This window comes from Bufo bufo, chromosome 2 (assembly GCF_905171765.1).
Source record: "Bufo bufo chromosome 2, aBufBuf1.1, whole genome shotgun sequence".
Lineage (NCBI taxonomy): Eukaryota > Metazoa > Chordata > Amphibia > Anura > Bufonidae > Bufo > Bufo bufo.
The window spans coordinates 507,057,925-507,074,971 of NC_053390.1; the positions used below are offsets into that span (position 1 = coordinate 507,057,925).

Here is a 17,047-nt window from a genome sequence, read left to right on the forward strand (position 1 = left end):
ATTGGGGTAGATCAGTCTCCTGGATGCATGGTCATTTGTATCTATGTAATTCATTAGTGCTAAGTTATTATGTTGGTGTTTTTTCTATAGGTATGAGTTACTCTCTTTTTTCTTTGGAATACAGAATAAAATTAGGTTATTTGGCACACCAGCTATTCTGGTATCTAATCAGTGAGCAGACCAATTTTTTGAAGGTTTCCAATAAGTTACATTACCTGTGATGCACTTCAGCTTTCCAAACCCCCCTTTCTTGAATGGGAGCAATGCAAGAGGAAAACGGTTACAGGAAATCAAATTCCCACCTGTGCTCCCCCAGTGCTGTCAGCTGAATACAGTCCTTCTAATCTAAAGTGCCATAATAAATGCAAATAGGGCTCTATTAGCAACCTTGGTATGTAATGTTTCCTTACTGCTGCAATATTCAAAAATTGCCCTCTACAGAGTAATAAGGAGGGAGTTGCAGAGAGCGATGAGCAGAAAGCAAAGCTATTAAATATTTTTTTCTGAACTGTATTCACTGAAGAAAATAAACTGTCAGATGAAATGCAGAATGTAAAAATTAATTCCCCATTAAAAGTGCCCTGTCTGACCCAGGAAGAAGTACAGCGGCATCTTAAAAAGATTAAAATGGACAAATCGCTGGGACCAGATGGCATACACCCCCGCATCCTAAGAGAATTAAGTAATGTCATAGCCAGACCGTTATTTCTTCGGCGCATAGCAAATGTAGTGCCAATATTCAAAAAGGGTCCAAAAACAGAGCCCGGAAACTATAGGCTGGTAAGTTTAACATCTGTCGTGGGTAAACTGTTTGAGGGTTTTCTAAGAGATGCTGCTATCTTGGAGTCCCCACACAGGAATATTATAATATTTTGAAAGAGTACTGTGCAAAGGGGGTAAAAGCTGAGTTTCTTTCTGACCAGGAAGCCAAATTCATCCTGCACACTGAGAGAATCCCAATGTTCTACTGTGTCCCCAAGATCCACAAGAACCTGGAAGCACCTCCAGGTCGCCCGATAGTGTCGGGGATTCAATCGATATCATGTAATCTATCCAAGTACATTGATCAATGGCTTCAACCTTATGTCAAGCGGGTGCCATCATACATCCGTGACACCACTGACATCATTAAAACATTGGAAGAAGTCAATTGGGTAGATGGGTGGATCTTGGGGACATTGGATGTTGGATCCCTCTACACAGTCATTGAACATACCAGGGGGACACAGGCACTATATGAGCAATTGTCAGGAGATGCTGGGCTCCCTGTGGAACAGTTAGAATTCCTACTAGATGGAGTGAGATACATTTTAGCCCATAATTATTTCTCCTTTGAGCAGGAGTTTTATCTGCAGTGTACCGGTACCGCCATGGGCACCAGATTCGCCCCCAGCTATGCCAACCTCTTTTTGGCTCAATGGGAGAGAGAGATCATCCTACCCAGGCTGGGGACGGATCTGGTGCTGTGGCGGCGGTACATTGATGATATCTTGTTCATTTGGTGTAACACTGTGGAATCTCTTGATGTATTCCTTAGTGACATCAACAAAAATGACAAGAATCTTGTATTTAGTCCGACTATCAGTCAAGAAAAAGTAGAGTTCTTGGAGAGATATGGATTAGGGATTGCAGACTGCAATGCAGTACGTTTTTCAAGCCCGTAGCCAAAAACAGCTTCATCAGATTTGCTAGCTGCCACCTTCCGCGGTGGCTGACCAACATACCAACAAGTCAGTTCCGCAGACTCAAGCGGAACTGTACAGTTGATAGCAAGTTTGATGAAGAGGCTGCTAGCTTGAAGAAACAATTGCTAGAAAGAGACTACCCAGTCCAGTTGATAGATAAATCATTGGAAAAAGTCAAGAAGATGGAACGAGAGGGGTTCTTTGAGATAGGGGCATCACAACCACGAGACGAAACACTAAGAATTATTCTTCCATTTAGCTCACAATATAGAGTGATGGAAAGAAGCATTCGCAAACATTGGGGACATCTGCTAAATGATAAACTAATTGGCCCACTTTTGAGCGATGTACCAAAAATAACGTACACAAGGGCAAACAATTTGGCAGGTAAAATAGCCCCAACTGTGAAAGGCAAAAAGGATAGGCAACAGCAACAAAAGAACAACTGGCTAACAACCAATGGATTTTTTAAATGTGGCAGATGCACAAATTGCAAGATTACAAGTTTCCCTAAAAAAACAAACTTGCGTAAAATCCACAACAAATTCCTTCAGTGTAGAGATACAGGAATGCCTCACCTGTGATTCTACCGATGTTATATATCTGTTGGAATGTGGGTGTAGGAAACAATATATAGGTAGGACCAAAAGGACACTCAAAAAAAGGGTAGCTGAACATGTGGCAAACATCAAGAAAGGTTTAGAAACACACTCCCTATCGAAACATTTTAAAATTCAACACAATTGTGACCCAACTGGCCTAAAATTCACTGCCATAGAGAGGGTCAAAAAAATGTGGAGAGGAGACAACCATATTGCACACATGTCACGACAGGAATCCCGCAGAATCTTCGAGTATGATACTATTATACCGAAGGGTCTAAATGCTGAGATGGAGGTTTTCGGTTTCCTGTGATTGCGGGGGGCTGTCCGGTGGGGATGAGATATCGCAGTTTGATCAATAATTTGACACCGTGATTCCCCTCCCCACGGGACGGCTCCTCTTACACAACTATCAATTACCCCATCAACACATGAATTTTGAGGAACAAATCATATAGCCACAGATAAGATTGAAATACATTGATGCGGTTTTGGTCCAAGTCCCTTGGGAGGGATCACTTTGCCCTATAGAACATTGGATTACAAAAACCGCATGTAAAACGCAGTTCACATGGCTGCGGTTTTGATGCGTTTTTTCCACTAAATGTATCCCTGACCTTGCAGCTCCACTCTGAGCACATTGTTTTAATGTTTTAACATTGTAGTTACTATGTGGGGAACAATATTTATTACCATGTCTTTTTAATTATGTTTTATGTTTTAAGTATAAATTGCAAAAGTGATGCAAATAGCAACCAAATCCACTCCACATATTGAAACAAGCTGAAAAAAAGCACAATTGTGGGAGGGTCAATACCATTTAAAAGGAGTGAGAATCCACTCACTCGGTGGCCACTGAGGAAGGGGTGTAAGACCCTGAAACGCGTCTGGCATTACAGAGTGAGCGTGGATTCAAGCTAAAGATTAAAGAAACTGGATACCAAGCTGTAAGCGCATGAGATTCACTTCCGAATTTGAAATTGCCGCCGCATAGCAGTGACGTCATCGAAGCGTCCGCCCGGAACCCCAGATCACCAGGTCACGTGGGACGCCACAGTCGGTCAGGTACGGCCACCTGGGAAATCAGCGCTGCGGCCAGGCAGCAAGGAGGGGAGAGACCGGGTGAGCGCAAGCGGCTGGATACTGTAAGTAACTGGGAAGTTTATCCAACTGCGCTCCACTGACCTATGAACATTGGATGTCAGTGTGTTAATTGGACATAGTCCATAGAATCACTGGTGTGTTCTCTGGATATCCAACACCACCATAGCTATTGGAACATACTGTGCGGTTATTTCCCTATTGCGTGTATGGACTATATGTGACTTTACCACACCTACAGTAGTTTGCACGCCTGTGCATATACAAATCTACATACTGGAGGGTGTACGCACTACCATTTGAATTGGGATATTGCCTGTATGGACTGTTTGTGATTTCACAATACCCACAGCAGTGTTCACGCCAGCGCTTATATGATTTTGCCATCAGTATTGACATACATGTAAATTTATAGGTTGTTACAGTATATGTTTTACGTATATTTTAGGGGTTTGTTTTTAGAATATTAAATCATATTCACCTAACCATCCAGTGTTTCCCATGTGTGTGTGCCCCCTCATCTTTCACACGTTTTGCTATCTTGGAGTACCTCAATGAAAATAAGCAAATAACGCCATATCAGCATGGCTTCATGAGGGATCGGTCATGTCAAACTAATTTAATCAGTTTCTATGAGAAGGTAAGTTCTAGACTTGACAGTGGCAAATCAATGGATGTCGTATATATGGACTTCTCCAAAGCATTTGACACTGTACCACACAAAAGGTTAGTATATAAAATGAGAATGCTTGGACTGGGAGAAAATGTCTGTAAGTGGGTAAGTAACTGGCTGAGTGATAGAAAACAGAGTGTGGTTATTAACGGTACACACGCAGATTGGGGTACCTCAGGGGTCAGTATTGGGCCCTATTCTCTTCAATATATTTATTAATGATCTTGTAGAAGGCTTGCACAGTAAAATATTAATTTTTGCAGATGACACTAAACTGTGTACAGTAATTGACACGGAAGAGGACAGTATACTGCTACAGAGGGATCTGGATAGATTGAAGGCTTGGGCAGATAAGTGGCAGATGAGGTTTAACACTGACAAATGTAAGGTTATGCACATGGGAAGGAATAATGCAAGTCACCCGTACATGCTAAAATGGTAAAACACTGGGTAACACTGACATGGAAAAGGACCTAGTGATTTTAGTGAACAGCAAACTAAGCTGTAAAAACCAGTGTCAGGCAGCTGCTGCCAAGGAGAATAAGCTAATGGTTTGCATCAAAAGGGGCATAGATGCCCATGATGAGCACATAGTCCTACCACTTTACAAATCACTAGTGAGACCACACATGGAGTACTGTGTACAGTTCTGGGCTCCTGTGAACAAGGCAGACATAGCAGAACTGGAGAGGGTACAGAGGAGGGCAACTAAAGTAATAACTGGAATAGGGGGGAAAACAGTACCATGAAAGATTATCAACATTAGAAAAAAGACGACTGAGGGGAGATCTAATTACCATGTATAAATATATCAGGGGTCAGTACAGAGATCTCTCCTATCATCTATTTATCCCCAGGACTGTGACAAGGGGACATCCTCTGCGTCTGGAGGAAAGAAGGTTTGTACACAAACATAGAAGAGGATTCTTTACGGTAAGAGCAGTGAGACTATGGAACTCTCTGCCTGAGGAGGTGGTGATGGTGAGTTCACTAAAAGAGTTCAAGAGGGGCCTGGATGTATTTCTGGAGTGTAATATTACAGGCTATAGCTACTAGAGAGGGGTCGTTGATCCAGAGAGTTATTCTGATTGCGTAATTCGAGTCACACAGGAATTTTTTTCCCCTTTAAGTGGGGAAAATTGGCTTCTACCTCAGTTTTTTTTTTTGCCTTCCTCTGGATCAACTTGCAGGATAACAGGCCGAACTGGATGGACAAATGTCTTTTTTCGGCCTTATATACTATGCTACTGTGTTACTTTTTTTTTATTACACAAATGAAATATTAGTTTTGGATTAGAACAATGGGATTGAGCTGCAGTACCAGATACACCCAAGATCACAGTTGCCATAGTTCTTCTTAAAGGGGTTGTCCCACGAAAAGGATTCTACATTTTGCAAACCAGCACCTGGATCTGAATACTTTTTTTTAATTGCATGTAATTAAAAACTTAGCATAGCCACTGAGTTATTCAATAACATGTATCTATATAGCGCCACCTGCAGTTTGTTTTTTTCTTATTTCTTTGACCTGCTCATTGAGATGGCCGCACATGCTCATTTCCATCCTTCAACTGCCTCCTGAGCTGTGATGGGGAGAGTTGAGACATGCCCCCTGAGCTGCAGCAGAACAGACACTCGGGATCCATGTGATGTACAGGGCTGGTTCTTGCTTTGTTAGAATGAGATTGTCATGTTCTATATGATTTTTTACATTAGCCATGGGATAACCTCTTTAATGTGGGGTACATCTATAAGTTTTAATTTGAGATGCTGCAGGTTTTTGTTAGTTGTACAAAGCCAATTTTATGTTCTATTTTCAAGTTTTATACTGCAGTTTTATTAGTGACTTTAACAAAATGAAGTAGAATACTATTTCTAAAGTTCACAACTGGGAGAAAATTACAGCAGACAAAGCTTACCTCTGAGCTCATGGACTTTCAAAAGAGCAGTTTCCAGCTCTGGGGTTGTCTTCCTGACATAAGACGTGAGTATAGATAAACAATATCTAAGCAGGAGAAAAAAAGCAAAAAGGCAATTAAAGAGATTAAAACCCAACAGTCACATTAAAATTGAAAAAGCTGTAGATTTTGAATTTATATCTCAAATAAAAAAAGTTGGCACACAACTTAGGTGACTAAAGTGCATTTTAACCCCTTAGTGACAAGCAATTTTAGCCTTTAAGACCAGAAACGTTTTTTACCCTCTGTGTTATAGCAGTCATAATATTCAAATTTTTTTCTTTAATTTAGTTGTATGATACCTTACATTTTGCAGGATGAACTGCGTTTTTATTTTTTTTGGGAGAGGAAAAAAAAAAAAATAATCTGCAAAAATAAATCCCAAAACACATTTTTTAGGATCTATTTATACAGAGTTCACAGTGTGGTATAACTTTATTCTACGGGTCAGTACGATTACGATGCCAAACTTATTATATTATGTCTTACTAATACAAACAACTATTTAACAAAATAATTTGTTTGTGTCGCTGCATTCCAACACCAATAGCATTTTTAAATTTGACACCGCATAACTGTGTGAGGGCTTGTTTTTCTTTAAAAAAATATTTGTCGTTTTCATTGGTACCATTTTTTATTGCTTTTTATTCTGTTTTTTGGTCGGTGAGATGAACAGAAAACAGAGTTAGTTCAACAATGTTTTCTGTGATCCATCAATAAGTCATTACAGATGCAGTAGATCAAGGATTGTCACTATCCCAAAAATAAATACTACCCAAGTTTACATGGATAGAAAGGGTGTGTGGTTGCAACATGGGGTGTGTTATTTGACACCAATGTTTAGATCATATAAAAATAATTTTTAAAACAAAATGCAGCCAAAAGTCTTGTGTGAACATGTGTAATGGAATGAGCCCTTATGGAGGACCAAATAACCACAAAGCCAGAAAAATACAACCCTCACACCTACCGTATTTTTTGCCCCATAAGACACACTTTTTTCCCCCCCAGCCTGCAGCCCGGCCTGCCTGCTAGCGCTTACTACAGGAGCCTGACGTGTACCGGTAAGTACGGTACACATGGGGAGCGGAGTTTAGATATGATGATTAACACTATGTATACCGTACATACTGAACGGCGGGACAGAGATCCCCCCCACCATTATAATGCCATCCACAGATCCCCCCCCCCCCCCACCATCACAATGCCATCCACAGATCCCCCCCCCCCACACCATCATAATGCCATCCACAGACCCCCCACACCATCATAATGCCATCCACAGACCCCCCACACCATCATAATGCCATCCACAGACCCCCCACCATCACAATGCCATCCACAGATCCCCCCCCCACTATCATAATGCCATCCACAGACCCCCCACACCATCATAATGCCATCCACAGACCCCCCACACCATCATAATGCCATCCACAGACCCCCCCACACCATCATAATGCCATCCACAGACCCCCCCACCATCATAATGCCATCCACAGCTCCCCCCCCCATAACAGTGCCCTCCACAAATCCCCCACCCCATAACAGTGCATCATCCACAGATCCCCCATAATAGTGTCATGCACAGACCGCCATTAGTTCAAACCCACCAAAAGCACACCTTTTGGTTAAAATTATTTTATTTCCTTTTTTCCTCCTCAAAAACTTAGGTGCGTCTTATAGGGCGAAAAATACGGTATATCACTGCTGTCTCTGAACCATGCTTGACTGTCAGATATTTTTTTCCATAGATGTATAAAAAAAGATATTCCTTTCTAGTGATAATGGTTATCGAAATTACTGTAGCATGTAACCTGTAGCACTACATAAGTGGTCTGTATATTTTACAGTAAAGCTTAAAGGGGTTGTCCAAGTTATTTTTTTGTTCTTTGTTCTATACTTCTAACTAAGCGAATGAAGATTGCCTTCAATCTAAAATATCTCAGGCAACAAACAAGCTAGAGCGACAGCCTTGGTTTTGATTGAAAACTGACAAAACCAGAGAGAGATACAGCCTTTCGAAATCTGGTTGGGAGTGAGAGCTGCCAGTTTGTGCAGCTCTCACTGGGATACGTTTCTTGTTTTAAAGTTTAGAAATTATAAGCAAGACCAAGATCCCAGCTAGCTAACTGTAGCCCATGAAACAGCTGTCAGAAGTGGCCCCCTTTTGTAGCCACACAGTCAAAACATTCCTTTTCTGCCTTAGCGAACTGCGTTTGTGATGATCGGTGGGTGAGGTTAAGGGCCTGATTTATTAAGTGTTGCGTACAAAAAAAAAATCTGGAACATTTTGGACTGTTCTTAAAGCAGAATATGAAATCTATATCTATGTCAAGAGTAGATTTGAACTAAAATTTACACCATTTTCTGGCTTTAGAATCAATACAAAAGTTTGCATGTTACACAAACAATATCAATGAACCTGGAGAACACTGAGGGAAGCAGCCATGCATGGCTTGGGCTGTGTTAACATCAGGCTTTTGTCCCGTGTTTAAGGTATAAACATGACAAACATTAAATGGGATCCATTGGATGCCATGCAGTGGAATCCATCAATATTCCATTATAAAAAAGACATGTTTGTTTAGCAAGTAGGATTGTCTGCAGGATGGTAAAATGTAGCATTATAGTATGCTTTTGCATCCTTTTGTTTCTAACATAATGTGAACACTGAATTACTATACAATTACAAAGCTAATCTTATTTAACAGAAATTAAACATATTGCACTTCATATCTTCGTTTTTTTAAATGATCTTTCTAACGCTAGAGGTGGTGTAAAATTCCAATGTACATATTATTATTGCAATTACCCCTAGGGGAACCTGACCGAGAAAAACACACGTCGGGGCTTGAAGGTGGTGATCTGCTGTTGTGTTTATCTTGGGTTATCTTGTTATATGGGTTTGTAATTACGTTACTCTTTACTGGTATTTTTGCACATCGGTGCTACTTTTCCAAGCATATATTATTATATTATTGTAGGTGATGGTATAGCAGCGATTGTGCATTTCTTAGGCCATTTGTATTTTACTTGGGTCCTTTATATGTTTGTACTTACTTTGATCTTTACCTAGATTTTTTTCTCATTGACGCTTCTTTCCCTACTTTTGCAAAAACAGGTCAAAATGCATTGCTATTTTTTCAGTTAAATTATAGCCACCATGATAGAAACGCAAAAGACACTCATTATAGTCAATGGGGTCTGTCATATGACAGATCCAGTACTGCTGTCATTAGCAGTTTTCTTTTCTTAAGACAGAACCAAAAAAAAGGAAATGCAAATGTAATCTTGGCCTGAAAATGTCAGCAGCATATAACAGGTCAAGATAAATTCCATAATCTGCAACATTTTCCATCATTTTGTTCTCCTCTCTTCCCACTGAATACACATACATATTTGGCTGAACTGAACGTATGTATGGCCACCTTATAAAAAAAATCTTAGCAACTTGCACATACTTTTGAGGATTTAGTTTTTGTATGGCTGTTCTCATTGCATCACAGATTATATCAACCTTCTTGGCTCCAGATTTCTGGAAAGAAGGGCCTGAAGATGCTGCACGAGTAGGGTACATTGTAGTAGTTACATCTTCCTCTCTGGAAACCAAGACAAACAATTAGAAATCGGGAATAGAAGCTTAAAGCAGCAAAAGCAGAATTTGAACAACTCATACAACGCAGAGGTCACTAGAATCAGTTTTCATATAGTCAGCCTGCTAATACGACATACAATAGTCCTTAAAAGGTTGTCTCACTTCAGCAAATGACATTTGTCATGTAGACAATGTTAATATAAGGCTAGTGCTCGGCGATTAATCAGAAGAAAAAAAAAACTACCCAAAGTGCAGCCCAATTAACCAACATAACCTTGACCATGTTGTTTATCTTGGTTGGGTTACATCCAGCTCCGCTCTACTTTGAGCCCCTCATCCACTCCCTTCAACGCCATCCCAACAAGTGAACAACACAGAAGGAGTGGTCTGAATTGAGCCATGTCCCTTGGGATAGAATATTGACACAGAAGTGCTCTCGCGTGAGGTACAAGCCGAGTGTGTTTTCCAAACATTGGGACGCACCTTGCATTCTGTGCCGAGCGCAGCGGGCCGGGATGAGTGGCAGAGCCCTTCAGCTGCTTTCAGATATGCACAATAACTGGAATCTTTCAGGGGAGGCTGCTCTCCTTGCACACAGCCCCGGTACATGGTTGTGATGATACAACCATCCTGTCGCTGCTATGCCTTCACATCATTCCATTCACCCTGAGACTCGCAAGTTTACCCAGGCGCTCAGCAAGCAGCAGAGCGTCTTGAGGTGGTGAAAGGCTCCATGCTTCTAGTGAGGGTCAGGTGAGGGGGCTTGTCCGGCAGCGGTGGGGAGGTAGAGAGCAAGACACATGGACCCAGCACTGCTGATGCCCTGTAGTTACTGCTTGGGCATATTAGTACCCATGCCCATCATACCAGCTTCGCCAGGGCAATCCTGAAGCTCCATCATAACAGCTTGGCTCTTGATGTCCTGTCATAACAGCTAGGTTGGAGCAGGCCTGATGCCTGGTCAGGAAAGCTTAGCCAGGACTGCCCTGTGGCTCCATCATACCAGCTTAGACAAGGCGCTTCTGATTACCAGTGTTAAATGGGTTGTGCAGGGACGAGAGGCAGTGTAATAAAGAGGAAGCAAGCCTCCTCTTCAAATCAGTGGGTGGAGGGGTGCTGGGTGTCAGACCCCTCCCATTTAGATATTGATAACAGAGGATAGGTCATCAGTATAAACTCCCTGCACAACCCCTTTAAGACTGTCCACTGCAGTCCTGAGGCTTGGTCACACGAGTCTTGACATTAGGCCAGAACAGCTTGGCCAGTGCATGCCAATATATCATTACTTGCATGCACTGCCTGGTGTATTGCTACAAAATCATCTTACATCTCTGAGCAGGACTTTTCACTGACCTGTGTGGTGGCAGGTGTCTTTCTGGTTATGACGGATATGAATATCTCTGTAGTGTTTATGGCATTGTGTATAGCGCTCTGTGTAAAGTGCAACGGAATCTAGGTAAGCATGGCACATATGTCTACATGTAGGCTCTGCCCCTACTTCTAAAAGTGAGTATACAGGGGCTCTGCTGCAATCTGCATGCATTTATTCTGTGTAGGCTCTGCAGCTATGTCTGAAACATTAGATACAGGCCCTACATGTATAGGTACGTTTATAAGTTGTCTAAAATAAAATATACCTTCGATATCTTACAGGTATGAGAGCAAAAAAGCAAAAACAAAGTCAGCATTCCTTTAACCGTAATAGAGGCAAAGTCCCAGTCCCCAGCAAGGCACTTAACGTATTGGGATTGTCCATATTGTCTCTGTCACTCGCTGGATTCATTTTTCCATCACATTATACACTGCTTGTTTGCGTGTTTATGACCACCCTGTAAATTCAGCAGCGGTGGTCATGCTTGCACACTATAGGAAAAGTGCTGGTCTCTCTGGTGGCGGGGACCATGGGAGTGCACATTTGCTGCAGCAGTGGCCGTAACTCCTGGATATGATCAGTGTATAATGTGATGGAAAAATGAATCAAACCAGTAAAGGAGACAATATGGACAATCCCAATACATTAGTAAGTGCTATGGCAAAAAAATATACAATGCAACAGTACTCTGCAAACCAAATAAAGTACAATAGTGGCAAGATATTAGAAAGTACTCTGGTGCAAATGCTACGCTAAGAAATTTGAGATGCTTGGCAAATCATTTTGTACAAAATTATTTGGGCCCGTCTGCTAAACGTCAAGGTGATCTCAGTAAGATGGGAACCTAACACTAAATACCACATTAACTGGTGCCATACTGGCCTACATTACATTCAAGGAATGCAGGTTCCACATGCATGCCGAGCCCACGTTATATTATGTCTCTTATGGTGCCAAAATGGCCTCCATTATATTCAGGGGATGCAGGCTCCTCATGCATGCCGAACCCACACTATATAATACCTCTTTGGTGCCGGCCTCCATTTTGTTCAAGGAATGCAGGTTCCACTAGCATGCATGAGGAGCCTGCATCCCCTGAATATAATGGACTGACTGACCCCCAATTTTTCTTTGCAATTAGTAGGTGCTATGTTTTAACTTTCTCTACATGATAAATGCCACTTACTGAAGTGAGACAACCCCTTTAATTATAGGTAGTTACAGCACTTACTTGATTTCCGTCAGAAACAAGTTTATATAATTTACAGAATCAATCTGCCTTACAAATAGCTCCACATTGTCCAAGAAGGCCTGCAAGACAACAAAAAAGAAAAGACGATTATTCAGTATTCCTACAGATAATTACATTAAAGACAGAAAAGTCAAACCGAAAGACATACCTTTGGATTGTGATCATAAATTAAGTTTAAGTTTATTCGTAGTTTCCGCATACATTCAAACGCATCTCTAAACTGACAACTGAAAAAAAATACATATTTCATAGTGAGAATTTCAAGGTTTTATTTTTGTGTATTTTAATATATTTGAGATACTACACTTGGGACATATGGTACAATGGTCCCCTAAACCTCTTAATACCGGGCATACTTGGGGCATATCCAGTGCATAAACCATGTTTTGAAGGAAATAAAATTTGTATTCTCTTTAAAACTATTTTTACACCAGTTTTCAGTTTCTGATACAAATCAGAAAAAAATGCCAAGAATAACACGTATTGTCAGCTATTAACATATAATGTTTGATATATTACATGGCTTTTGTATGGCAAGTTAATAGGCTTCAAGATTTGCTTCTACCCAACAGACCAGGAAATAAATAGGGTGGATTAACACATAGCTTCTTTTACTTTTTAACACTGTTGTTTTGCATCTTTTTTTTCCTGGTGGTTTTCCCTATACTTTCATTTTTCAAAAAGTTCTGCAACCAGATGTTAGCTATAATATGTAAGTATAAAGCACCCTTCTCTATTTTTCATAGCTTTTAATGCATTTTTTTTGCATCAGTGGCATTTTTTTGTAAACTGCAGCACGCTGGGATGGCTTCTTTTCCCGCATAGTTCCATGTATGTAAACGGTATTAACGATGAAGGACTCAATCTTTTCATCAAAAAGATTGTTGAGAAGCCAGGAGCTGTCCCTGCTGCTCAAGAAGCTCCCCCGCAGCCTGGACGTTTTGCCTGGCCCTGACAATCTGACAACTGTGCCACTGCTCTGAGTATTACGATAATTGATTCACTCATTTCTGAATATGTATGAATAACCCCCCCCCCACACATACACACAAAAGCATGTAAACACCGCACAAAAATCAGGCTTCTAAGAACCATGTTAAAATCATGGCATTTTAGCCTAGCAGTTCTGACAAGACAGCTGCCTTCCATATTGCGTGGGACTGAACAACACAACTAAGGAAGCAGAAATGGTGTAAACATAGTTCTCCACTGAAGAACGGGGCAGCATGATTTTTGTCCAGTCACTATTCTTGACCGGCTTGTGTTTATGGAGCTCCAGAATAAAACCAAAATGTCAATTTATGATTGAAGTAGGCAGAATTGGGTTTCCACTGGAAGCAACACTGAACAGCTTTTGGGCAGGCTATGATTTCATTTGTGTCATGGCTTCTGTTCATAACGGAAGCCATGATGCCGTGTTGATTCTGGGGTAGGACGGATACACTTGGTGCGTGGCAGCCCATGTTAATATTAGGATCTGTCAAGGCTCTTGTAGTTGTGGTGGTGACACATTGCATGATGCACTACTGATATCAAAAGTGACAGAACTAGTGACCTAGAAGAACAACATCTACACAGCCTAACAGCTTAGCTGAGCTTCTGGAAGGCTACATACACACAGGAGTGAATCTGATACAGACTTTTTGTGGCTTTGTCATAATAATAATAATAATAATAATAATGATAATAATAATAATAATAATAATCTTCATTTATCGTATTTTTCGCTTTATAAGATGCACCGGACTATAAGACGCACCCCAAGTCTAGATAAATATGGTGATTTGACTCGTGCTTGCCATGGGTCTTACCCTATGCATTGCACAGGGTGCAATCCAATATGAAAATCTGCTAAAAGAACTGCAGATGTTAAAATATGCACTGCAGGTCTATTTATGCATGACAAATCTCATCTTTTAGCTGGCACTGGATTTTCCAGACGCAAAATGGCACGTGTGCATGTGATGCAAAGTGATGGGGCAGTATGTGACAGGATGAATGTGGCTCTGGGTTATTATACAGACTGTAACTAAAATATGTAAGATTCTGTTCACATATGCGCTGAAGGTTACAACAATTTGGTCAGAACTGATGGCAAGGAGAATGCTGCATGCAGCACTATTCTTACCGTCAAACAAAAAACCAAAGCCGTTTTTATAATTTTTTTTACGGTGTTCACCTCAGGGTTTAGGTCATGTGGTATTTTTATAGAGCAGGGTTTTCCGGACGCGACAATACCTAATATGTCTACTTTTTTAAAAAAACTTTACGTTTAACATAAAAAAAGCATTTTTGAAACAAAAAAAAAAAAAAATCATGTTTTAGTCTGGGCCATTGTCTCATGTAGAGGCTCATTTTTTGCGGGATGAGGCGACTGTTTGAATGGTACTATTTTGGCGTACATACGACTTTTTTGATAACTTTTATTACCTTTTTTGGGAGGTAAGGTGGGCAAAATTTCAATTTCATCATAGTTTTATTATTTTTTATGGCGTTCACCGTGCAGGGAATGTAACATGACCGTTTTATAGATCAGGTCGTTACGGACGCGGTGATATATAACATGTGTAGGGAATTCGATTTTTGTAATCTTTAATCAGGGATAAATGTGTTTTTTAAATTTTTAGTTTTTTCACTTTTTTAAAAAAATTTTTTTTTACCCAGACCCACTTGGTTCTTGAAGATCCAGTGGGTCTGATGTCTGTATAATACACTACAGTACACTATATAGTGTACTGTACTGTATTTCACTTACTCTTTGTCTGAACAGATCTCTGCCTTTAGCACAGATCTGTTCAGCACCATGGACAGCAGGATGCCTGAGAAGGCATCCTGTTGCCATGGGAACCTTCCCCGTCTGCCACAACTGAGCAGACGGGGAAGGGGAGGGAGGAGGGCTCCCTCCCTCTGTGACCCCATCCTGTCCGGGGGCTGCAAAGGCAGCTCCCTTTCTGATCCCCACTTCCATACAACGGTCCCTACGGACCGCGGCATGGAAGAGGTTAAAACGGCTGACATCTGCATAGATGTCAGCCGTTTGAATCAGAGTGTCAGCAATGAGCTGACACTCTGATTCAACCGCTCAGTCATCCTGAAAATAAACGGGGGGCGGGCGGAAGATCGTGTGCCCGCCCCCCACACAAAAACACAGAGGGCTGCGGGGGGGGGGGGGGTTAACTTTCAAACATAGGCACTTTGAGGTTTCTGATCCCTGCGGACCAGGTATGAATTGACCTGCGGTTTGTAGCGATCGGCAGTGCGGGGGGGGGGGGGTCACAGGACCCCCCCTAGGCATTGTCACAGGGTGCCTTCTGAACGATTTTAGCAGGCACCCCGTTCTGATCACTGCCGGCCGTGCGGCAGTGATCAGAACTACACAGGATGTACGGGTACGCCCCGTGTCCTTAAGGGGTTAAAGGGGTTGTCCCATGAAAAATATTTTACAGTTTTCAAACCAGCACCTGGATCTGAATACTTTTGTAATTGCATGTAGTTTAAAACTTAGCATAGCCACAGAGATAATTAATAAAAATATATCTGTATAGCGCCACCTGCTGTTTGTTTTTCTGTTATTTCTTTGACCTGCTCACTAAGATGGCCGCACATGCTCAGTTTCATCCTTCAACTGCCTCCTGAGCTGTTATAGGGAGAGCTGAGACACGCCCCCTTAGCTTCAGCAGAAAAGACACTCCTCCTGAGCTGTGATGGGGAGAGCATGGACACGCCCCCTTAGCTGCAGCTCAAAAGACACTCCTCTTGAGCTGTGATAGGGGGAGCATGGACACGCCTCCTTAGCTGCAGCAGAAAAGACACTCCCCTTGAGTTGCCAGCTTAATATAAATCTAGCAGAGCAATGAATGGGGAGATCTCTGGATCCATGTGAGGTATGGGGCTGGTTCTAGCTATGATAGAAAGAGATTGTCATGCCCTACATGATGTCTGATTTTTATTTTTTTACATTAGTCTTAGGATAACCCCTTTAATATTGCATATTAAAAATTACCTAAAATATTAAAAAATCACTCACCTATCTAGCCACTTGCGGATCTGTGCCAGTACAAGAGCCCTGTGATGAATAGTTTCCAAGTTGCCTCGTGGCATCTGTAAAAAAAATAAAAAGAATCAGTCAACTGTATCTAACATGCTTTTTACCCAATAGATAATGGGGGTCTATATATTAAGACAGGTGCTGGCCTCTACATAACTTTGGCAGATCCACCGCCGCTTCTAAAGGGAGCTGGAGTAGATTTAGACCATTTTCTACGCATTAAACAGGTGTGGATAATGATGAATGAGAGGGACCTGCCGGCCCGTCCCCTTTCCCCGCCACTCCCACTTTTGTAGACCTGGCGCGACCGGAGAAAAGTCGCAGATTGTGGAACAAATAACCTGCGCCAGCAAGTACCTATTTGTAGATTGTATATATCGCCTCCTGTACACAGTGTACAACACACTTTGTAAAGCCAAAGTTTGCAAAGTATACACTAAATGATCCTAACAATACTGACATTGATTTTGTGCATGCTCATCTTTCCACTAGAACCTTGTCACAAGAATCGCTGGCGGGACGGTGGTCAGGGGACCCATGAGTTGGGAATACCCTTCTTTCTTTAATGTGGAAGTGGTCTCTGTTTTCAAGGACTGTTCTTTGTAGCAATGTGCTCCAGCTGGTAACAATAGCCTTGTGGGTCTGGGTTAACATGTTAAAATCTACTGACATCACTGTGTCACTTGTGTACTACTAATGAATAATTTTAAAGGTTTTTTTCCAGGAAAAATGCTTAAAAAAGGACTACTGTAAATACA

General features: G+C 41.5%; 1 protein-coding gene across 3 annotated transcripts in view; it reads right to left on the minus strand.

Moving 5' to 3' along the window:
* ELP1 (elongator acetyltransferase complex subunit 1) overlaps window positions 1-17,047 on the minus strand; it is a 119,135-nt gene that overhangs the window by 58,441 nt on the left and 43,647 nt on the right. For all 3 annotated transcript variants that reach the window (XM_040417844.1, XM_040417843.1, XM_040417845.1), the window contains 5 exons: window positions 16,269-16,342; window positions 12,390-12,468; window positions 12,221-12,300; window positions 9,484-9,621; window positions 5,981-6,066 (listed from right to left, as the gene is read on the minus strand). In XM_040417844.1, coding sequence (XP_040273778.1) covers window positions 5,981-6,066; window positions 9,484-9,621; window positions 12,221-12,300; window positions 12,390-12,468; window positions 16,269-16,342 — 457 coding nt within the window. The remainder of the gene's footprint in view (window positions 1-5,980; window positions 6,067-9,483; window positions 9,622-12,220; window positions 12,301-12,389; window positions 12,469-16,268; window positions 16,343-17,047) is intronic.